The following is a 25,341-nucleotide window of genomic DNA, read 5'->3' as shown; positions in this document are numbered from 1 at the left end:
TGGAGGAGTTGACTCACCAGATCTTCACTTATTTAGTGGGCCTACTCTAGTGCAACTTACTACACTACAACAGGATTTCAGCCACATTAATTTTTGTCAATATTCCAGTACTACCAGTGCAACCTTAACCCAAAGATACCTCACCTCTAGGGTGGTGGGATTAGGCACACATTTCTTCTGCTGTCATAAATACCACCTGCCCATAGAAACCTTTTCTATCAGATGATCTCAAACTATCTCTTCCTTCAAGGGCTGCTTGCCCTGAGATTTTTCTCTATATCTGGAGACACAGAGATGCATAGCAATACCCTGAAATTTCGGCTAGCACTCGGAGGCTTGGCGATGCCACCCTCCATGATGACATTTCTTCTATTGTTTGGTCCTTGAAAAGGACCCATCCTGTTCTATATTTCTTTGTCCTTGTCCCACATTTTCCATGTATTCCTATCATCTCTCATACGAGCTCTATTCATTGTTATTTTTCTAGACTGCCCAGTAAAACTTTTGTTCTGACCGGAAATTGGTACCAGCTTCTGGAAAACCAATACCTAGGAAAGAAACCCTCAACAAATGTGCTTTTATGCCATGTGGTTTGTACCATGACCTGCTGTGTCACTTGAGGCCTGCTCTTATTCTCCCCATGCATTAAAGCAGACAACTTTTCTTAAATCACAGGTTGGATCCCCCTGGGCTGAACAATGTTTCTGCTTTATGAAACATTTTTAGTGAAGCTAGATTAATGTCTTAGAGATCAATATAGCAATAAAGTGAGTAAATGGGGAAAGTGTGCTGGTTTTGTTAATGTGCTTTTGCATGCATCCGTGTCTCTAAATATACCAAGTTCTCTCTTCCTGCTTCTAACTCAAAAGCACTTTGCCATAATTGTTCGAGGCTGTTATGATGTATTTTTTTCACTATACCATAGTCATTGCTGTAGCGTCCAAGCAATGCTTTGTAAGAACCTGTACCATCTTTGATCACATTTTAGTCTACATAGCATCTTTCCTACAATCAGTAAACAGCTTTGAAAGGTATGAGAAAGAAATTCTGTTCCTAGGACATAAGATAACAGTTTTCTTTTTTTCTGGAGTCTTCAAATAAATTATTCTGGAGTAGGCCCATTGATTTCAGTGTGACTGCCCAAGAGTAAAAGGTATGAGGATAATTCCTTTTTATTATCCTCCTACAAAAAAGAGCTTTTCACACTGTGGAATGTTTGGCCCTGTAGTCTAACTCTTATAGTGTACTCAAGTGTTTCAGTTATGTTAGGAATAGCATCCTGTACTGCCCACTTGGAGATCCTGTGCGCATGCTGTTTTTCTGACCTTAACATGTAGTAGCCTCTTCTCTGTTCTCTCTTCTCTCTCCCCCACTTCCTCATTTGTCTACAAAGATCTTATTGAGGGGAATGGCTTCCTAGGACTAGCTCAGTTACTTATGGTTAACTCATAAAGTCAATATTATCTCCCGTGTGTTAGCAGCACTTCCTATTCTCAGTCAGGCATCTGTGTAGCATTGCAGTCATGCAGACTGCTGCAGTTATATCCATACAATCTGATTCTTGTTTCTCCATACCAGTCACATTGCCCAGGAAGCCACCATGACCTAACTCTAAATTAATTGACAGCAGCAGCACTCAACAAATAAGGCAATACAGAAATAGTCCCTAGATCTGAAAGTTTTAAAGAACATCTTGTGGTAAAGTATATATTGCAGAATAAAAAGCACAGAGTGGCCTATTATTATTTATACCTGTAAATCACTTTTATTTTGTACCAAGGCGATTAAGTTTTCAAGCCACAGCTGTAGTTCTTTATACATCTGCTCAGGATAGAATCAAATTGGTCTCAGTGGGGCTTATCCTAGCCCAGAAGCAACACAACACCTGGGCAGAAGCAAGCCAAAAGCATGTCACCGTGAGGGATGCTGGAACCTATAATCATGTGCATTGCTTAGTGTTCATTTTAAGCTTATGTTATTTATCAGCACAAATTCATTTTATTTCCACATCACTTAAACTGATGCTTTGAAAGTATTATTTTTTTATTAGTGAAGAATCAGTGCTGTAGACAAGAGTAAATCTATTTTTAGATATGAGCAAATGATGGTTTGTATTCAGGGGACATAATAACTGTAAGATGTGTCTCTTTGATAACTCTGTGATTAATTTTTAATGACACATTTACCTAGGATTTTGCTTTCCTTGAGTCTGAAAGGGCTCTTCTGGTTTCTTTGCAGGATTGTGGAAAAAGGATATTACAGTGAGCGAGATGCAGCTGATGCTGTGAAGCAGATCCTGGAGGCGGTTGCTGTAAGTATGAATTCATCTTACAGACTCAGAATAATCTTTCATTGATTTGGAGAGATTTATGGAATCAATATTTACATAGTTGTGGGAATAAATTCCCTACAGTTCTAGGATTAGGGTTTTTTGGTTTGTTTTTTTTTCAGCTGTGTAAAAAACAGTGATGTCTCTGCAACAAAAAATAATGTTCTAACATAAATCATCTTCTGTGCTACATATCTAAAAGATCCCTACCAGAATCCAATTTCTGTGAAAACTATTCATTTTTATTCTCGGTCTTTTCATGTCAAAGCTTCGGCAGTGGCTTTTAGTTATGTCCAGACTACTACCTCTGGCAAAAGACATGAATGTAATTTTTTATATAATTATTTTTAGATAAAAGACACTATGGGTTGGATCTACTTGTCTTATTCCACAGATGGTACTGCTTCTGTCAGGAAAAGAAGAACAGTTCCCCCCTCCCTGTTGCAGAAGGATTGTGTGGCTCTGTCTCTTCACCCTCCCATCTCTTTCACACATAAACATCAAACTCTTTAAGCTCCTCTCCATAATCAGTAAAGCAGCTTTTTAGGTCTATGTCTATGCTGTAGACCATGATAAGCTTCTTGTTCATTGTCAAATCACATGTGGGCTCCTGACATACTGACGTAGTGGTCATTGTGGTCTATAAAGTATAAAAACACTCTTTAACCAAAGGAGCTGTCCAGTCTTTGAGGAAGCTTCCTTCCCCTCCCTCTCTGTGATCACAGGCCATTTGAAGGGGAGCAATTGAAGGAGAATGAATCTGGAATACCCTGTATATTACCAGTGATTTGTGCCAGATGCCTGTTAATTATCTACTGTATCTTTGAGATCAGCAGTTTGACTTTGGAAATAGATCCAGTAAGGGATGGGACTTGTTTGCCTGTATCCCTCATACAGACTTCTCTGCAGGGATCTGGAAATGAAGATTCCAGAGGTATGTCTAGCTTGGGGGTGGGGGGAGCACCATTTCACAGATGGCAGGCTGAGGTGGAAGTCACTTCCTTGCTTCCCCCTAGCATGTGGGCTGGGGAGGTACATTTGCTTCATCAAGCGACAAGCGGGTCCTCCAATGCCTGGACTCATGGCCCACACAAGTCCAGGCTCTTCAGCTTATCCAATAAAGATGTGGCCAATTCTTCACATTCCAAAAGCTTTTGGTGTTTGTACTTCTTGCTTGCCTGCCTTGCACGCTGCTCCCTACATCCATGCCACTAACATTTCAAGTTCTGTACATGGACTGGGAACAGACATGTAGCTAAAGTGGAAGCCCTTGCAGGTTTAAGGAACTGTATTTTAACCACCACAAAGGCTCTCTTTGCTTGTAATGTGGAATGAACTCAAGTCAGTTATCAATACAGCTTAATGGGTACAATTGTATTCTGAAACTGAATCTTTGAACTTTAAAGGAAGATTTTTTCATCTGGAAATAGAGGAAATTAAGAACTTCCATAAAGGGTAAGAAACTGTCATAATAGGACCTTAAAAGAGTGGCCTTGACAGCCAGATGGGTCGTATATAGATCAAATCAGATGAAATCAGATCAAATCAAATCAATCAATCAATAAAACAACTTGCCCCAGAATGCTAAGAGAACATTAGGCTTAGCCAAAGATCTAAAATCTATTGACCATTATATCCTGTGCCATATTTCCACCAACTCAGTGGGAGTGACTTCACTGCCTGTGGCAGATTGCCACTAATTAAACTGCCCCCAGTTTCTTCCATTACATCTGACTCTAGGTGAAACATCTAGGATAAAAACTAGCCAAGAGTCCTCTTGGCCAGAAATAACTTAAGAATGCGTGCACCAGACTTTCCAGGAATAGAGCAGCAAATTTGCTTTATCATCTAAATCCTGTTATCTTCTAATGGAACCTAATTCCTACAATCTAGACATTATTTCTTCTGTAGTAAGTATGGATCTTACTAGCTGGATAGCTCAGTGATTTAAGCATCAGGTTGCAGAGCCAGAGGCTAGGAGTCCAGTTCCCCATCGTGCATCTCAGAAGAGCCAGCCTGTGTGGCCTTGGGCAAGCTACACAGTCTCATGATCCCCCCCAGAAGAAAGGAATGGTAAACCACTTTTGAGTACTCTATACCTAGAAAAACTTTGTAAAGGGTCGCCAAAAGTCAGAATTGACTTGATGGCAGGCACACAATTATTATTATTAGGTATAAATCATAATTACTGCTGTAACTGATTTTATAGTTAATCAAACATGGTAAGGCAAGCATCCCTCCACCTGATGCTAGAAGGCTGGGAATGATGGGAACTGTAATCCAACCCATCTAAAAGGCACCATCTTGGGAGAGCCTAGTCTAAGGTAAAGAAGTTCCAACCAAAATGAAGTATCATGTGTATTTTTATGTTTATATGAAAGGGAAAATATCTCTTTATTGAATGAACTGTGCATTGGATAAATTTCCTCTTCTAACAAGCACCGCTTTGGAAGAGTTTTACGTCAGGGTGTGTGTTTTTTTGTGCTTTTAAGAAACCTAAGGGGAAATATTATAGTACATAATATCCATATAGGAAAAAAAAGTTATTCTGTCTTTGGGACATGGTGTATGTATTAGAAATAGTAAAGGATTTTCAGTTGCTTGTCTCCATTATTTTCAGTTGCTTGTCTCCATTATTTAAGATCCCATTCTAAAACAGATAAATGAAAAAAAAGTATTTAAAGAGAAAATACATTTATCAGTTTAGGGCACCCAAACTAGAACTACTAGGACTCTGTTTTCTGCCAATGGATTTTAATCTGTTTGAAAAATTGAGCAATTATTCAGTGTGCATTTAGAAAATAAACTTTTGACAGTATTTAGTTCATGAAATATAGAATATTGTGATTATCTATCAATGGAGTAACTGCTGATATATTTCCTACTTTACACAGAGATCAAAAAAATTTTGGTCTATAATAGTGTCCTCATAAAAATATTAAGCATACGTATTTTGTAGTGTCTATAGCATTTTATCCAATTGGTGTTACTTGCTGAGGAATCTTCTTTGATCCAATGAAGGCTACTTTCTCTTCATAGCACAGACAGGAGCCTGATTTGGGGCAATGCCTTCTCCCCTCAACAGCTCATCTCAATCTCAAATCTGCTTAAGACAATTGGGAGACCCTTTCAGGAAACATGGGAGTTGTTGAGGTCTTGAAGGACAGGCAGAAATTTGACCAGAAATCTTTCTCCCTGTTTCATGGATGGAAGGCTGTACTGGATCAAACATATTCCATTACTGGAATGACAACAATCAGATATGAAGCTATAAAGTAATTTTGTACAAATCATAATTGTGTTTTCTTGAACTGTAGTAAGATGTGTATGCTTTAAACACAGTATCATAACTGGATTTTTAAAATAAATGGAGCTGAAGAATTGTAGTTAAGTGCAAGTTATGGTTTCACTGTTGTAGAACCTCCTTTTTGCATGGATAAGGTTCCAGTTTTATTTCCTGATCCAAGCTGGTTCATGAAGTCTTCCTTCCAATCTGGATAGACTGAATGGCGCTACGTTGATCATAGTTTATTATTGGTAATACTGTATATCAGCTCTTACATATGGCTGTTGAAATGGGGGCAACACAAATATTATAATTTCACTGAATTTCCCAGTTCCTTCAATCAAATTTAAAACAAGACATTGGCTAGAATCATACTGGTGTTTGTGTAAGATAATTTGCACAACTTACTATCGCTAATGACAGCTAACTGAGAAGGTTCTGGGGGCACAGAAGATCGTTGAATGCCTGGTCATACACCTGATTCCACAATTAAGGTGTGTTGAACAGCTTATCAATTAGTTGCATTTAGCCACAGTGAGTTATGCAGACATTTTGTGAACAACAGTAGGATTCCAGCCATTGAAATTCAATTTGGAAGTTTATTTCAAAATTCTGAATTGAAACACTTTAGATTGGATGCATTTCCTGACTGAAGCTTGCCAAAACCAAAAACAAGTGTAAAATCTCATTAAGCTCTCAACCACTAATTAACATTGCATGCTGTCAGATTTTAAATGTTAAATGCTGTCAGATATTAAATACTGTTAAATGACAAATTCTCAAATTGCATTGTATTCCAACCGAAATATGCGTGCCTGGCATATTATATTTGACATACAGTCAAATGTAAAATACAGTACCAGACATTTTTTCTAATGGTGTTTTGATAATGTGCGCGTAGATGTGGGGTGTGGGGAGTCTCCAGAAACATATCTGGAGCTCCTCGGTGATAGAAACACTTCCTCAAAAGAAAGCCAAAAAGTATCATAAGAGATTTTTTTTTCCACAATTCATAACTGCTGGAAAATGCTGAAAGTGTTTTTAAGGCACAGTTCTTGCTGGCTCAGTTCAGTTACAACAAAAAAATCCATGCCCACTGAACCATTTTCCAGTGAGGAAACTGGAAACATTTACTTTTGATGCTAAACAGCTATATTTCCAAATGAGATCTAAGCTTGGGGAAATGTGGCATCCTTAAACTAGTTCTGAAGATCTCAATAGGATGCTTTACAAGTGTTTTCAGGAGCTCAAATCTTAGAAGTCTTTGAATTACCCAAGTCTCTGTTGATCAGTACTGCACTGATACAATCAGACCTTCATTGGTCACTGGCATTTTTTGCTATGGAATTGGCTTTAAGGGAATTTCTTATGTTGTTTGGTCATTTTTGCCCATTTATTTTGCCACCTACGCTTTCCAGCTGTTCCATCTAGTCGATCTCTCCTGTCTCTTTGCCTGGAGTTCTTTGTCATGTGCAGGAACTCCTCTGGTTATCTCAGAACTCCCCATGTGCGCTTTTCCTGATAGTGTTTCTCACTAACAGTAATTCATAATTATTCAAACACACAACCATTTAGGACTGGTTAGAGCAGTGGTTCTTAACCTGGGTGATATCGCCCCCAGGGGGCGATTTCATTTTTCGGGGGGCGATGGAACAAAAAGGGGTGACGCAGGGGCGAAGGAACAGAAGGGGGCCATGGAACCACTGTGCCGCTGCTGCCATTGAGGAAGTTATCATTGCCCCCCTCCCCACACCACCAGATCCAGAGCAGCTGGTGCTGGCAGTGGATGTGGTGCTGCCCGCGCCGCTATTGAGGAAGTTATCATTGCCCCCTCCCCATGGTGATGCTGTGCCGCCGCTGCAGGGAGGGGGGGCGATGATCTTCCTCAATGGCTCAAGGGGGCAGCATTTCTTTCAAAAAGGTTAAGAACCTGTGGGTTAGAGTTAGAGCAATTGGTACTGTAGCTATTGAGAAAAATCACTGGTTTTTCTTTGCACACTGTCCAAAAGAGAGGAGAAGGGAAAGAGAAGCAAAATATTGTAACACTTTAAAAACACACACATTTACTTTAATGTAGGCTTTCATAGAACAAAATCTATAACTTGTCTAGTGATGAGGGATGGGGGTGGGACTATACCATACGTTAATAGGAATACACAAAGAAATGGTACATTTGTTAAGCCTGAAAATTCAGTATTGCTTATACTGTATTTCTATTCTTGGATGGAACAGGATTTCATACCCCAACTGAACTATAGATATGCAACACTGAACTTCAAGATCTGTTACGTCTGCATCCTACCTCATACGGCATTGTGCCAGCTCCATTGTGGTTTGCCTTTAGTTTTGAGCCAGCATCAGATCCATTTAAATGCACACCTTTTGTAACTCTGCAAATAGTGTCACTTCTTTAGAAAACCTTTCATCTGTGAAAGCAAAGAAAAACTGAAACTCTTCTAGTTTGATACACTTGGTTTAGTAAAATCTATAGCAAAAAGAGAGATGCCATATTTTCAAATTGTATCTAGTCAAATATAATGCTTTCTTAATGACTATGTCTTCTTTTTCTTTACTTTTTTTCCTTTTGATAATTTGGAGATTGTATATAGACTAAATTAAAGCTTTGCCATCTGCATACAGTAAGTACCAGGAAGTCAGTGATACTTTTCAGAGAAACCCAGATTATTTCTTACTTTTTTTCTAGCAAGTTTTTATAAACATTTCAACATCAAGTTCTCTCTCTCTCTCTCTCTCTCTCTCTCTCTCTCTCTCTCTCTCTGTGTGTGTGTGTGTGTGTGTGTGTGTTGAATCTCAAGTTTTTGATATTTACATACAAAGATAAAAGTTCAGCAGGATAGAGGAAATTGCAACAATGTATTTATAGGCATATATGAAAGGTTTTTAGAATCAGAAATGTACTACATTTCTGTTTTAGGGTTTGCTTATATCCCAAATTGGACATGCTCACTTAAAATACATGGGTGAATTTCTCATGTCTATTAACTATGTAATAACTAAATATCATAGGAATCCTTCAGTCTCGAGAGACCATGGTAACATGCTCTGAATTGGGGAATGTCCTCTCCAGAGCATGAAGCCTGGGTAAAGTAATAAGGAGGATAGGCTGTTACCCAAGCAACAAATCCCCCCTCTCCACATTGCTGAAGTGGTCCAGTGGAAAGGCAAGAGCCAATACAATTGGTTCCAGCAACGTCGCAGGAGTTGGCAGAATGAAATGAACTGCCTTTGGGACTCCAGCTCCAGATTTTGCCTCTAGGTTAACTCCTGAAGCCTTTTCCACGAGTGGATATAGCCACAAGGCAGTGGAGGTTTGAAATCGGAGTTTTCCTTCTCCTAGATGGGTTGCATTCCATGGCTGATGAGCCCCATCTACCTGGCCTGCTCTTTAAAGTGTGGAAGTATGATCCAACCCTTAGAACTTTCCTGCCTCCCAGGTGTATAGAAATCTAATTAGATTTCCTATTTACCATATTAGGGCCAGAGATAGAATAAGAGAAGTTGAGAATATCGTGCGCCGTTAGGCAAAATGGCCATGCAAACGTACCTGGCCTTCAGCCTCAGCCCAGCTTCCCAGGGAAAAAGGCCCAGGGTCCTGGGGCATGCTCATTTAAAGCAAAAATCCCCACCCCCTAGGCCCCACCTGCAGGCCATGTGGTGAGGGAGACAAAACAAAGAAAACCCAGGGGGAAAAACTCAGCAAAATGCCCATGCAAACATACCTGGCCTTCAGCCTCAGCCCAGCTTCCCAGGAAAAAGGCCCAGGGTCCTGGGGCACGCTCATTTAAAGCAGAAAGCCCCATCCCCTAGGCCCCACCTCTAAATAATAACAATAATAACAATAGTAGCAGTAATATTATCTGGGGAAACTACCCAAGGTTAAGCACCTTTATGTTCCTTGATTTCAGTTTAAATAACAAGCAGATGCCAACACATTGACATTGGAACTGCTCAGTGGTGGTTGAATTTTGCACAAACAGATCTAAATTCAAAATTAATCCCAAATACTGCGGACCTATTGACTTGCATATATTGAGATTTCCAAATTCTATACATTCCAAAGGTTCCATTCTAGTTGGGACTATCATTGGATTAGGTCATAGTTTTCACAAAATTTAACCACTGAACAAGACACCCCAACTATTTTGCTCTCTGTAAATTAAGTACTATAAAATTAGCTGCAACACACTTAAAGAACTAACTGAAATATCTCGCCATAGTAACAATACGCTTAAATTGGGGGGGGGGGAGTCATCATTAAATATGGTGGGAAATACTCTACATGCTGGGGAAGGAAAAAGACAATAGACCTTCACAGTGTGCTGATCTGTACAGTAAGTGGAGCGCACCAACAGATATGCAGACATACTGTACTGATTCTTGCAAAAATAAAAATAAAATAAAGTTCCATTTTACCTTTAACAAACTTACTAGCAAAACTATATGTTTTCTTTTTTAGCATGGGTAAATGACCCATACTAATCAAATGTTAAGTCATTTTAAAAGATGCTGCTATAGGTCTACTGGGTATATTTTCTGTGGATCCCTAGAGCATTGAGAACATGTTATTATAGTAGAACTAGGAGCCACAACAATGTCATGCTACATTCTTAGCTCAGACACTTTTGGCAGTGCCACAGAAATCTGCAAAAACTGTTTCATCAGAGAAAATTACAGAACTGTAGCTCAATTATAGGACTTGGGTTTTTTTTTTCTTTGCACATTAAAAGCTCTAGGTTCAGCCTATGAAACCTTCCCACTCCAGAGGAGCTGATCAGGAATACTCTGAAGACCATTGTTAGGCAATGAAGACAATATCTGACTAGAGGGATGAATCATTTGACCTAGTGTATAGCAACTTCCTAGGTTTGTAGGGTTGAGATGAGTGATATCACCAAGACTAACAGACTATCTGTCAAACTACCTTCAACCCATTTCACAGCTGCTGTCCTTCCTCCTACAAAAATGCTACCACTAGTCCAAAATACAACACATTAATTGTTTAGAAATGAAATATTAATCTTTAAAGGGCAGCTGGTTTCTGAACAAACAAACAAAAAGCTTTTCTGGGCACTCAGCTCTTTCAGGTTAGTCTTCAGGACTACAGTGATTTTAAAGTCCCCACCAGGCTCATCCTCTTGCTTGCTCCTGCACATGAAATGAATAGTGAATGAGACATGCAGCTGTGCAGCAGGCCATGTAAGACACCACAAACTCTAATTTTACATGTAGGGGGGTCTGTGTATGATCATCATGAGAAAATAACTTGCAGTGCCTGGTATCAGAACTGTTAGAACATAGCAGGGTGGACTGCAAAAATAAGGCTGAAAAGCCATACTGTTCTGATCCAGCAAGTTGCAGTGATTTAAACAAATTCCAACACAGGGTTTTTGTCACAAGCTGTATACTGTAGCTGTTTTCAGTTCCTGATTGATTATTACTGCTTATTTTCACATTCTCTAAATCTATCTCTTTTCTGATTCCTTTGATTCACATTTGGGTTCCTTCTCTCTGCAATGCTTGGTACTGTTTGGTGAGTGCATCTCTTACTGGGATTTGTATCTGCACCCAGAAAAAGAATTTTCTCCTCTCTTTTAAAAACCAGCATCTTTTAAAGAAATAAATACAAAATAAAATTTAAAAACTGGAGAAAACTCTAAAAAATGATTCTCTATTCTAGATTTTGTTTGTGGTGACTTATTCACTAATATGGAAAGCTTCTGAAATGAACCCTTTCCAGGGAGGATTCATATCTTTCAGTTGTCTTTCACAGCAACTCTTCAAAGAACATTGAGGAAATCCTTTAAAAATGATCCTCTCTGCTGGATATGGGTGCTTTTTGTTTCTTTATTTGTGGATTAGCCCTGAGAGTGAAACCCTTCCACTCAAAATGCTCTTTGTGCTGGAACATCATCCCAGTACAAGGCAAACCAAGCAAAAAAAAAATACATTTGTATTTTCTGAGATATGATTTTTAAAACCCAGGAAGACCGGATTTGTCCCTTTTTAACTGGCTGGAGTTCTCAGCAAGATGCAGCACCAGAGCTCGAGGTTATTTCCAATTGTACCTTGAATGAAAAGAACCAACCTATGTGCTCTTGGGCAAGCTGCTCAGTTCCATGGCACCCACAGAAGAAAGGAATGGTACAGCACTTCCAAGTACTCTCTACCTAGAAACTCCTGGAAAGGGTTGCCATAAATTGGAATTGACTTGATGGCACAGTGTTATTATTTCTCATTGTTAGTACCAATTTGAGGCTTGCATTTTCTGGACATCAGGAAAAATGCTGGTATCAACCGCATACAATTAGATACATATGGAAGAACAAGTGTTCCACCTGCACAAGTCCATCGTTTCAGATGACGAGCTCTGACTCATCCCATATATTGAATAAATAATAAAATGGAAATGAATGTTTGACCCTGAAAACTAGAAGTGTATATTAAAACTTCCAGAATCAACCGAGCTAATATTTGTCATGACCCACTTTCTTTTCCTCCTCTCTTACCATTTGTATTGAGCTTGGATTGCTTAGAAACCACAAGCTGATTTAAATATGACTCTGTTAGGAATTTTATTTGTATTTGGCAAGCTGGTGTGCTTGGACTCAGTACTGCTGAGAAATGCAGACACATAAGTGGTGTATTTGTGTGTTTGGGTATATACAGGGGAGGGAGAAAAGGGGAGAGATGCTGCAGGGAAATTAGATCTGTCACTGCTGTTTCTGAAATGAAAAAGCACAGGTTTTTAAAGAAGGAGATTGCTTTCAATCACTGTGTTTTCAACAGGCATATTGCCTTTGCATATGAGGTGGCTTATTATTCACTTGGCTCATTATTGGGCTCAGTTCTTAGTATTTCCAGTCCGCAAGTAGTAGCTTTTCAAACATTTTTTCAATTTATTTCTTTAAAACAAGCATCCCAGAATTAAAATATTTTAATCATAGGCTTGTTGACTTCCCAGAGACCAGCTTCTGGCTCAAGGTAGGGTTTACTGTAGTTCATCATGCTTATAACAACTTGGTAATGTTGACCTAATTTCTATTTCTAATGTGCCTTCTACTCTAGAGGAACATATATGCAGTTTAAAATCATGGTTTGATGGATGGAATCCTATTTTGAAATGAAATGCCTAAAGAAATACTGGACTGGAGACAGACAGAAACTTAATGGTCTTAATTACAGTGGCCTCTTCTTATTTACAGTTAGGAAGGTGGTTAAAAGCATTCCTTTGATAAGGCTTTTGGAGCTGCCAAAAGTGTTACAGTGTGCTCTTACTAGTTTATGTTGTTCAACTGCTTTTACTATATATTGTTTTGATTTCCATAAGCAGGAAAAATATGGTTTTTCATATGGTTTAAACAAACAAACAAACAAACAAACAAAAAGCCTCAAGGCAACAAGTGTATGCTGAGATGACTTACAAGAATGGCTTCACTTAAAATACCTGTCTGTCTGTCTGTCTGTCTGTCTGTCTCTGTCTCTGTCTCTGTCTCTGTCTCTGTCTCTGTCTCTGTCTCTGTCTCTCTCTCTCTCTCTCTCTCTATCTATCTATCTATCTAATCTGACCATATACATTTATATATGATCATTACTGTGTTAGTGGAGAATCATATGAACTCTTTTCACCTTTTGTTGATAGCAGTAGTTTGATGATAATTTATTTAAAAGATTATGAAATGGAAAACAATAGCAAATAATGAAGGGAAGATACATTGGTGTGTTTGCTTAACTTATATACCACCCTGTTACTAAAAGGCACTATTCTGGGTGGTTTACACTGTAATTTTAAAAACTGTGAAAAACAATAATTCAATGCATGAATCGATGAAATAAAAGTGAAATACAACCTCAAACAAGAGGCAAAGAATTCCAGGTAAGGGGCAGAGCAAGAGAGATGTGTGTCAGGCAGGATTGCATTGAAAAGCCTCTTTAAGGAGCCACGTCTTCAGTGGCTTCCTAAGTACTGGAAGGAGGGGGCCAGGGGCAACTCAACTGGCCAAGTTGGTTCCAATGTACGGGGCCACTGTGAAGAAGGCCCAACCATTTGTGGATGATTTCCTGGTCTCCTTTGGAGTAGCCACCTGTAGGAGCACTGCCTGGGAGGATCTGGTGGTACAGGTAGATGACCTTGGGAAAGGGCACTCTGACGAGTAGCATGGTCCCAAACCACGGAGAGCTTTATACATAAGCATCAATATGTTTCATTCTTCAAGATGTTTTTGATCCACAACCACCCTAATGTAGCATAAAACTTTTTTAAAGGAGTGAGCTATATCAAAGAAGATACTACTGTCAAATAGAGGAAAGCCTTCAGCAGATCTACAAAAGTAGTCCTTTGGAGTCAGAAGAAGTAAAGGCTCTAGTGCTCAGGAAATGACAAGTAGCAACTTCCTTTGAGTATCGCAGACATGTTTCTAAATGAAATTAAAAGCAAATCAGATTCATCTCAGTGCCAGAAGATAGAAATTACAGATGTAAATCAAAGAGAGAGCATGCAGGAGAGAGTTAGTGTAGAAACAATGGATTTTCCAGCAGTAATAGGCGATGGTATTGGTAGTGATGGTGTTACATTAAGTGGCTCTTAGGTGAGGAAGACAGTGACCAGCAGTTTTGAGGTCCCTGAGTGACCTTTTTGTACTTCTTTAGCTTTAAATCAGGGCAGCTCTTCATATGGATAATACCTTCAAAAGAGGACATATGGCCCACCCTATAAGGGAGGGGGCAAAACAACCCCAGATATTAATTGTAAGGTTGTGTGAGGAAGGTTTCAAACAAAAGAGCCTGGGGAGCTACCCAACAATTAGCTCCCTCAATGTTCACTTCGGAACTAGTCAAAAACAGTCTTATCTTGAGGAAAAGAGCGGGAGAAGACAGAAGGTCTGTTGCTCCTGGTTAGGCCAAATTCTTTGGAAGGAAATGTTCAGCAGGTTCTGTTACATACAGCACTGATGTTACCTGTCTGTCATGGGTTTGGAGGGAAAGTTCCATCCTATGGGGAGTGGAAGGCGGGACATCAGGAGGAGGGGCTGTACTGTATATATATGTGATGCGTGTGTGGGGAAGTTAGGAGACGCTGGGATGTGAAGAAGCAGCAGCTGGGAAGAAGAAGCTGGTGTGGGAGTCTGTGTGTCAGACAGGGTACTACTGTGTGTCAGAGTACCAACCTGATAGGTTCAGGTGTCTGTATGGTTAGCCAGAACTGATAGGTTCAGGGTCTGTGCTTCAAGTTAAGGGTTCTGTGTGAACCAAACTGTATGCATGTATGGATGAGACTAAGCCACGTTACTAAATCTTATTCACCTGATCATTTTATTTTCCCTGTGTGTTGTTTTAAATAAACCTTATTCTTTTATTTGTTGAAAATCCATCCCTGGTCTGTGTGACTTCTTAAAGGGAATGGTTGGTGGCAGCTTAGTGTAACGTGTGGCAGATCCCAGTAGGTCTGGGTTTGTCACATTGATTGGTGTCCAGCGTGTGGGATACGACTGGTCCAGTTGTCCAGTGGTCCAGCAAAGCCTTGGCAAGTGTGCCCAGAGCAAGGGGGGTCTAGTCAGGGACAATCTGAGGCACGTAGGTAATCTTCTAGGTGTACCTCACGGGGAGGTGCGCTAGTGGAAGAACGTGCCAACTGGGGAGACTAGATTAGGGTGCTCTGAGGCAGCCTGTTTTGGCGGGAAAAAGCTGAGGCAAAACTGTGAAATAGCAGTGAGCTAGCTTGTCTGCTGAGAGGCCCAGCAGAGGGGGGTAGACGCTAACTCGCTACAGTTGCAAGTAGTGCTGAAGGACAGCAGCAATCTATAGGGAAAGCTGGTTCTGAGGCAAAAGAAAAAAAAAGTGGTCGTTTTATTTTGAGGCTTGACTTTTTAAAGCAGCCTGTTCTGAGGGGGGATTATGCCCTTGACTCGAAGCCAAATGGCAGAAATGGGTGAAGTGAAAGACCCCCAGGTTGACCAAGGTTCTGAGGAGGAATTTGGCTCAGTGCAGGGTGACAGCACGGGAGAACAGAACCCAGAGCTCAGAAAATTGCTCATAGCCCAACAGCATGAACTGAGGGTGAGGGAAATGGAGGAAAGATTAGAGAGAGAGAGAATGGAAAAGGAAGAAAGATTAGAGAGACAGAGAATGGAATTGGAATTGCAGAGAGAGAAAATGGCGTTTGAATTAAGAAAATTGGAACTGATGAACCAGAACAATAATAACAATAGGGATTCTGAGGGAGGCCAATTGTCTAAAGCTGACCTGAAGAAATTCCCTGTGTACCACAAGGGAGATTGTCCTGAGGTGTTCTTTTCCCTAGTGGAAAGAGCGTTTGTGGACTTCTCAGTAAGGGAAACTGAGAAGATGACCATCATGCGATCTTTAATCAGTGGTAGCCTGGCTGAGGTTTATTCAGAGATGCCACAGGAACTGATGAGAGATTTTGCAGAGTTTAAAAAACTGGTGTTTGCAAGACATGGGATAAATGCGGAACAGCTGAGGCAAAGATTCAGGTCCCTCACAAAGAAACCAGAGCAGACTTTTACCCAAGTGGGGGCTCAATTGGTGAGGCTGCTTGAGAAATGGCTATCTCAGGAGGGGACAGAGACCTTTCAGCAGCTTAAAGATTTGATAGCGCTGGAACAGTTCTATTCAGTCCTGCATGGGGAACTGAAATTCCAGGTGAGGGAAAGGAAACCGAAATCTGTGGCAGAAGCCGCCGAGATTGCAGATTTTATTTCCCAAATAAGAAAGCCCTTGGGTGAGGGGAAAGCGATGGGGAAACCTAAAGAAACCTACAGCAAGTACTCTCAGGGACCAGGGAAAAGCCAGCAAGGGGGAGGGGCCCATGGTGAAGGGAAGCCCTCAGACATGAAACCAAGACCTCAGATTTTGGAGGGAAAACCAAAACAAGATGAGAGAGAATCAAAATACACCAGAAAATGTTATTTCTGTCAGGGAAAGGGCCATCTAATCTCAGAGTGTGAGAAATTAAAGCAGCTAAAAGGAATGGTGCCTCAGGATTCGAGTGGGACCAAGCCAAAAGCTGTGTTCTGTGTCCAGAAAGAGCAAGGCTCATTGTCACTGAGGGAGCCTGTTGCCATGGCTACTCAATCTGGAACAGCTACATCTGCTGATCAGGCTGAGGAAAATGGTCCTCTTGTAGAGGTCAGGCGCTGCCTACTGGTGAGAACAGATTCCCAGTTGTTTGAAACAGCAGGGGTGGACGTAGGAATACTTGGCCATCAGTATCGGGGGCTGCGGGACACTTGTTCTCAGGTGACCCTGTGCCATTCAGATATTATTCCTAGGGAATATGTAATCCCAAATGAGAGCATGAAGGTGGCAGGGATTGAGGGGCAGGTAATCTCTCTGCCAGTAGCGGAGGTACCTGTGAACTTTCAAGGCTGGAGGGGAGTTTGGCGGCTAGCAATTTCATCGACTCTGCCAGCAGCCGTGCTCGTGGGAAATGACCTGGCTGAACATGTGAAACGGGTGCTAGTGATTACACGCTCACAAGCCACCACGGGGACAGTTCAGGGGGGTAATGATGAGCCAGAGACGGAAGCAGAGGGGAGTTCAGAAGCTGTGGTGGAAACCTTAACCACAGACGGCAGATTTGGACAAGAGCAAAAGGCAGACGCCACTCTCCAAAAGTGTTTTGAGCAGGTGACTGACGCCCAGCTAACACCTGAAACCCCAGTGAGATTTCTAGAGAAAAAGGGGATTTTGTATAGAGAGACCCTGAGGAATATCTCAAAAGGGGGAGATGGGATCAGAAGTCAGCTGGTGGTACCTGAAAAGTATCGCCCCATGATCTTACAAAGGGGGCACTCTGACATGTTTGCTGCACACTTAGGGGTGAACAAAACACAGCAGAGAATCACACAGAATTTTTACTGGCCTGACATAGGGAAGCAGATCAGGGAGTTCTGTAAACAATGTGATGTGTGTCAAAGGCAGGGGAATAGCCGCGACAGGACCAAAGCAAAGTTGTGCCCTTTGCCTGTGATTGACACTCCGTTCAAATGCATAGGGGTGGATATTGTGGGACCTTTGCCTAAGGCCACAAAGAGGGGGAACAGGTTCATTCTCACCATTGTGGACCATGCCACGAGGTACCCTGAAGCCATACCCTTGACTAATATTGAAACTAACACAGTGGCAGATGCCTTGGTGGGGTATATGTCCAGGATGGGATTTGCCTCAGAAATAATCACAGATTTGGGCGCATCGTTCACATCAAAGCTCATGAAACGCTTATGGCAAATCTGTGGAATTAAGCACAAGGAAACTACTGCCTATCATCCTGAAAGTAATGGGTTAACTGAGAAGTTCAATGGGACTCTAATGCGCATGATTAGGGCTTACTTGGCAGAGAATCCAAACAATTGGGACCAGAAGCTGCAATCCCTTTTGTTTGCTTATCGATCAGTGCCACAAGCCAGTACCGGGTTCAGTCCATTTGAACTTTTATTTGGGAGAAGGGTGAAAGGGCCCCTTGATTTGATCAAACAAAATTGGGAGCAGATCACCCAGGATGACCCACAAGACGTTGTGACATACATAGACTCTTTAAGGAATGACCTAAAGAGAAACCTAGAGCTAGCAGCAGAGACCCTGCAAGCTCAAAAGGTCAGAAAGAAAGCTTGGGATGACCAGGAAGCCGGGGAGGGGCACTTTAACCCAGGGGAGGGAGTGCTTTGGCCTAGGCTCTGCAAAGAGAACAAACTGCAGCTGGGTAGCCCAGAAATACAATACTTGGGTCACATGATAGGGGGAGGAGTGATAAAACCCCTGGAGGCCAAAATAGAAGCCGTTCGTGATTGGCCCAGACCCAACACCAAGAAAAAAGTCAAATCATTTCTTGGGTTGGTGGGCTACTACAGAAAGTTCATCCCGAGGTTTAGCGAGATTGCGGCTCCGCTGACCGATCTGACGCGGAAGAAGACTGATGACCGCATCCCGTGGACCAGCGACTGTGAGGAGGCGTTCCAGAGGTTGAAGGAGGCGCTCGTCCAGTATCCAGTGCTGCGTGCTCCAGACTTCGACCGGGAGTTCATCATCTACACCGATGCGTCTAACAGCGGGGTAGGAGCAGTTCTTTGCCAGGAGGATGAGAATGGTGACCAGCATCCAGTGTCCTACCTGAGTAGGAAACTTCAAAAAGGTGAGAGACATTTGGCAACCGTGGAGAAGGAGTGTTTGGCCATAGTCTACGCGATCCAGAAGGCCAAGCCTTACATCTGGGGAAGACATTTTGTTCTGTGCACTGACCATTCACCACTGCAATGGTTAAAGACAATGAAAACCCACAATAGCAAACTTATGAGGTGGGCTTTAAACTTGCAGGACTATGACTTTGAAGTGAAGGTGGTCAGAGGGTCAGTGAACTGTGTTGCTGACGCCTTGTCAAGAAGACCTGAAGAATGAAGACGGCGAACGAAACATGGACTATGTATATATATTGATGACAAAAAGTTAAATGTACCTGTTTTTTGAACTTGGTTTGTATGAATAAAGGTAAATTGATGTAATGTATATGGTAAATGTTTAAATGCCTAATTGCTATGGTTAACTTAGAATGTAAGTATAAGTAAGTATGATATGGTATGTATAACTGTTGTTGTGTGTTTTATTCAGGTTGTTTTTTGGGAAAAAGCACCTTAGCTTTCCCCCTACAAAACAACTTATAAAGAGGGGAGGTGTTACATACAGCACTGATGTTACCTGTCTGTCATGGGTTTGGAGGGAAAGTTCCATCCTATGGGGAGTGGAAGGCGGGACATCAGGAGGAGGGGCTGTACTGTATATATATGTGATGCGTGTGTGGGGAAGTTAGGAGACGCTGGGATGTGAAGAAGCAGCAGCTGGGAAGAAGAAGCTGGTGTGGGAGTCTGTGTGTCAGACAGGGTACTACTGTGTGTCAGAGTACCAACCTGATAGGTTCAGGTGTCTGTATGGTTAGCCAGAACTGATAGGTTCAGGGTCTGTGCTTCAAGTTAAGGGTTCTGTGTGAACCAAACTGTATGCATGTATGAATGAGACTAAGCCACGTTACTAAATCTTATTCACCTGATCATTTTATTTTCCCTGTGTGTGATTTAAATAAACCTTATTCTTTTATTTGTTGAAAACCCATCCCTGGTCTGTGTGACTTCTTAAAGGGAATGGTTGGTGGCAGCTTAGTGTAACGTGTGGCAGATCCCAGTAGGTCTGGGTTTGTCACAGGTTCAGTAACAGACATCTCCAGACAGTGCTGAGAAAGACTTCTGAAAGCCTGGAGAACCAATGACAATCAGCAGAGCCATAACTAAGGACAGCCAACCAATCAAGTGTGGCTGCTCCTCTCCAGGCAGAAGGAAACCCAAAACAGGTAGGCTCACTGTGGAAACAATGTGGTAGTTATGAAGGCAGATCAAGGTGTTCTTTCCCCTTCCTCCATCCACTCAATCTCATGTGAGCCTTGATTAACTAAGACTGCAGTGAAGCATTGAGCATTACCATTGGATGTTGTAGTTCTTTTGGTCAATATGTAATACTGAGTTAGAGAAAGTAATTTTGTGGTTTAATGCGTATAAGGCAACTTTTGATTTTCTTGAGGGGATGAAAGTTTTGGCTTTCAAACAGTTAATCTATGACCCTCTATTAAATCCTGATACTCTAATCAACATGCAATATGGTTTCTGTCCATTGCTCTAAACAAATCTCAACCATGCAAGGGAATTTTTCATTCAGTCTAGTATGCTACAGTGCGTGCCTTTGAACAGTAGTTAACTTCATTATATTAAAGAAAGGATTTCTGTGTTGTTTGCCCAGGCGTGTGAAATGTATGGCGAGCATATGAAAGCTCAGAAGCAAAGCTAGTATAAGTTACTCTTTTGGACTCTACTCCCAGAATGCCAATGGTTACACTGGCAGGAGGATTTTAGGATTTGTTATCTTTTTAAAAAATTGCCTTTACAACCTCTGATCCTTTAAATATTTCAATTGAAAATATATTAATTTTACAAGATTTATATCTCAATACATATCTGATTTAAGCTGTTTTGATTCCACTGTTGGCTACACTGGGAAAAAAGGTCTTATTTAAGATAAGGAAGTGGATTAAGGACAGTTTATTTCCAATTACAACATAGAATTCAGAAAACAGATTCTACAAGCACGATTTCACAGTTGTATATCCTGCTTTTGTAAAAGAAAAAAAAAGAAAAACCCTAAAATGTCACATGAAAAAAAATGAAGTGTTTTCTCTGAATGCTAAGCAATTTTTGAATGTTACTGAATGTAAGAGAATAATTTACATCACACCAAGTGTTAGCAAAGTTGACAGCCTTTAAAAATGACTAAAATGTCTAAATGCTACAGGGTTGGAATTCTAAGTAGTAAAAATGTGATCTTGGAATACTAAACAGAAAAAAATGTTGGAATTTTTTTGAATGTGAATTTCCCCGAACTCGTGAAAATGACAGATAACCTGAAGATTAAGATACTAGTCATGTTTTAAAATGTATCTAAGATATTTACACATTACCTCTTATGCAAACCTTACAAACCAATCTGCATGAAACATTTAAAATTATATGCATCACTACAAAAATGGTAGAGATGTGGGGCAGGGAAAATCAGTTTTTAACTGTTAATATCCTAAGACAGAAAGAGACATTAGAGGTAGGCTTCCATATTGGAATGGCGTTCGTAAAGTGAAACATTCGTAAGTCAAAGCAGCATTTCCCATTGAAATGCATGGGAATGGGATTTATCCATTCCAGCATTTCAAAAAAATACCAAAATAAAAATAAACAGAGCAAGTCCCAGGCTGGGACCGCAAGCAAATCATCAACAGTTCTCTCAGTACATATTTCTTTTCTCTTGCTATATCATTACCACCTTCTCTACCTATTTTCTTAACCAGCTTTATTTCTCTCAGTATCTGTTCCCTCGCTCTCTGACTAACCAGCCCTTATCTGACTCCTCCTCCCGCCAAGCCTCATGTAGCTGCTGACTCTGCCTCTCCAGTCCTCTCATAGGTTCATGCAAATCAGCTCATGAATATGAATGGCATGAGTTACGTGGGCGATCATCACACTATGCTTTGGAATTCTCTTCCCAAGTCCCAGTGAAGCGTGATATCCTGGTGGGGATTCAGGAGGGGATATAAAGTGAAATTATTTCAGTGGGTCTATGGTGATATTAAACTGCTATTCTACCATCTGTATATTGAAGCATCATGTGATCATATAAATAAGATTAATCTGTTTGATGGGTTTAGCTTATTGCTTTTTCCCCATTCATTTTTGCATTTTTACTATTTCTATGAAGTATATTATTTGTTACATTTCTTCTATCTGTAATTATTGTTTTTATTGTGATGTATGCCATTCAGGGTTCTTCAGGCACCAACATACATACATATTTACATACCTATATGCATGCATACACATGTAAGTGACATAATTAGACCTTCAGAGGTCTAAAGCCAACTGTTTCAAGTAGGAAATAGAAATAAATCTTGTGACATAACATGGTTGCCTGATTAATTTTGGAGTGGCAGAGATTTTGTGGCGTAACAGTCATAATTACAGAACTAAAGTCACAGAGAAAGCAGCTTTCCCCCATCTGTGATGATGTCAAAATATCTTATTTTAATGTTCATGTTCTTTCTGTGTGCTACCTCATTTCAGTCTTAGACTCAATCAGGCATAATTAGATTTTATCTTCAATTTAATTAGTGAATTTTAAATTTTTAGAAATTGCTATGTAAAAGAGTGAAAGAAAAATACTGTTCCGTCTTGTTTCACCTCTTCCACGTTATCCTGTCTGTAGAGGAAAGTGTCGAACTGAGAGCTTGGGACTAGTTTATGAAAAAATAATAACTAATTGCCTGTAATTATTTAAAACAGTTAATAATGATTTTTAAAAGCTGTTAATTATTTGTTATAGTGGCCAGAATCTTGTTGCTGCTTGTGTAACTTGTTGTGGCTGATTGACAAGGTATTATGCTGCACAGTCAGTGTGTGGCCAGACATGCGATCAATACATGCCCCAGCACTTCATCAATTAGCCTCAGTCAGCCACAGTAAGTTACACAAACCTTACACAACGCTAATAAAACCCTGGTCATTGAAAGTGATGTAAACATGTTGAGTACTGACTAGCATTGCTTTAACCTTTGGAGATAGTTCAGCGGAGGAAGTGCAAAGATGACGCTCCGAGTAAGGAAAAAGACTTACAAGAACTTTCTCCAGAGATTTTTAAGAGAAATTGTTTTCAAAGACATAACTTCCCAACTGTGTTGCTTTTAGTTAAGTCCCACTCTCTTCCTTTAATCAAATCCCTAATAAAAAAATATTCTAAAAATGTGTGAACAACTCATGGTTGTGCTGGGGAGGGAGGGGAGAAGAGCCCATGACACACACTACTTCATTCCTGTCTTGATAAACCATAGTTTATTTCGATGACTCACTGCAGGCATAATCTATTGAGGTTTCTTCTTTATAACAGCATTTCTATTCTCCAAGGCATTTCAGAAATCTTGCTCCCTCTAGTTCAGTTTTGCACGCACACATACAATTTTCAAACATACTACAGAAGCTTCTTTTTACTGTAGATGGTACAAGCAAGAATATTTAAAGGTAAAGGTTGAAACAAATGGCCAGTGTTGAACTTTTCATAACCTTTTCCCCCCAGGCCTTCTGTTTTGAAATAAGGTAAAGGGAGCTGAGATTGAAGGAAGCCTTGCCCCTTCCACTGCTTATCTTTATCGGGCAGGGAAGGTTTGTTGTGGTGATGTAAGCACATTCAGTTGAACACGGGCACATAAAGCCACACAAGAGCATTGCAGGAGGTGAGGCTCCCAGTTGCACTGCTATTTATGATCACGTTCAACTGTTCATTTGAACGAAGGAGATCAAGAGGGAATGGCAGGGCTCAAGCACAGTTCTACAACTCTTTCCACATGATTTTAAAGCAGAGTGCCCAGATAGGGTTATTTTTGTAACTGAAAGTGCTTTACAAAATTATTTTTAGCAGACCCCGTACAGAATTGTATACCTGACAAGGACATGAGAACGCAAATATGAGTGATGATGTTTTTCAGTAATTTGGAAAAATCATACCATATAACACCTGTCTGATATTTTGATTATTTTTGTCTGATACCTTTATGCCTAATGCAGACATAGAAACCTAAAATACTTAAGGTCTCTAGATAACAAATGATATTTCCAGACTCTTGATAGGTCTACTTTGAGTGCATGGAACTGAACTAGTTATTGATCATTTTTGAAAATATATTTTGATCCCAAACATAAATTTAAAACTTTGAACCTGCATGTATTCCTTATAGTATCTTCATGCCAATGGAATTGTTCACCGTGACTTGAAACCAGAAAATCTGCTGTATGCAACACCAGCTCCAGATGCCCCTTTAAAAATAGGTAATATGAGTTTTTCCATCTTTGGTTGGCACGCTGATGTCCTAATTGTCCCATTCATTTTAGCACTGTCAGCAGGGCATTCACAAATATGAAAGACTAACCTGTATAGAAACAGAACCATGCCCTGCTGTCATAATAAAACCTTTGTTTGGGGGGAAGGTCAGTTTAGAATATGATTTCACAAAAAACAATTCACTTTACTGTTATGATATTTAATTGGTAATAATTTTGTATAATATTTTCTATAAGACAAGATACTCTTATTAATTTAATTCCACCTTATTTCAGGAAACAAATATGCTAAAATAATAAAACTTTCTGATTTGTAACAGCTGATTTTGGACTTTCCAAGATTGTTGCAGACCAAGTGACCATGAAAACAGTTTGTGGAACTCCTGGGTACTGTGGTATGTTCATTTATTACTTTCAATACATTTGGAATTACTTTATTTGCATTCAATTTCTTTATGATTTCTTGTCTTTGGTTAAATCCAAACCAACAGCAGCAAAAATGCAAATTGCATAAAAACATAGCTGTATCTGTTAAAGTCGTGTGAGTGTCCTTTCACTCATACAGTGGCATTCCTTTTTTGCTTTCTCACCTGTGTGCATCTCACATCTCCTGAGGGCATGGTGGGAGGTGAATTCTTCCAGTAATATAAATCCATTCTGCCAGTGGACAAACAGCATTGGAAACAACTCATGGAAAAGTCTGGACTCAGCACAGAGATTCCCAGGCAAAATGGTGTGTGAGAGAATCTTCTTCTCTCCAAACAAGTAGTTTTTCCTCCATTTATCAGTCACACAAGAAAGCAAGGTGTTAGCCATCTACAGTTGTGTTCAAAATTATTCAACCCCCACTGAAATTGAATGTTTTGGCCATTTTGACATTGATTTTGATCATTCAGTCATCTTGCTTACATTTACATGAAAGAGGCACTTGTAGGTCAGAGAAATATAACCTTAAGTTTATAATGAAATAACCACAAATGTCTTTTCTGTGCTCACATCATTATTAGTTTTTATTCAACCCCCAAGTGACATTCAATCTTAGTACTTAGTACAACATCCTTTTACAGTTATAACAGCTTTTAAACGTGTAGCATAGCTTGACACAAGTGTCTTGCAGCGATCTACGGGTATCTTCGCCCATTCTTCATGGGCAAAAGCCTCCAGTTCAGTCAAATTCTTAGGCTTGCGCACTGCAACTGCTTTCTTTAAGTCCCACCAGAGGTTCTCAATCGGATTTAAGTCTGGTGACTGCGATGGCCACTCCAAAATGTTCCAGC

General features: G+C 40.3%; 1 protein-coding gene across 3 annotated transcripts in view; it reads left to right on the top strand.

Annotated features, from left to right (window-relative positions):
* The window catches only part of CAMK4 (calcium/calmodulin dependent protein kinase IV), a 129,432-nt gene that overhangs the window by 80,200 nt on the left and 23,891 nt on the right, over positions 1-25,341 (top strand). For all 3 annotated transcript variants that reach the window (XM_072992466.2, XM_072992468.2, XM_072992465.2), the window contains 3 exons: positions 2,239-2,311; positions 23,962-24,052; positions 24,385-24,459. In XM_072992466.2, the coding sequence (XP_072848567.2) occupies positions 2,239-2,311; positions 23,962-24,052; positions 24,385-24,459 (239 nt within the window). The remainder of the gene's footprint in view (positions 1-2,238; positions 2,312-23,961; positions 24,053-24,384; positions 24,460-25,341) is intronic.

Source organism: Pogona vitticeps, chromosome 2 (genome assembly GCF_051106095.1).
Source record: "Pogona vitticeps strain Pit_001003342236 chromosome 2, PviZW2.1, whole genome shotgun sequence".
In the NCBI taxonomy this organism is placed as follows: Eukaryota; Metazoa; Chordata; class Lepidosauria; order Squamata; family Agamidae; genus Pogona; species Pogona vitticeps.
This window is presented reverse-complemented; position numbering and strand designations above follow the sequence as displayed.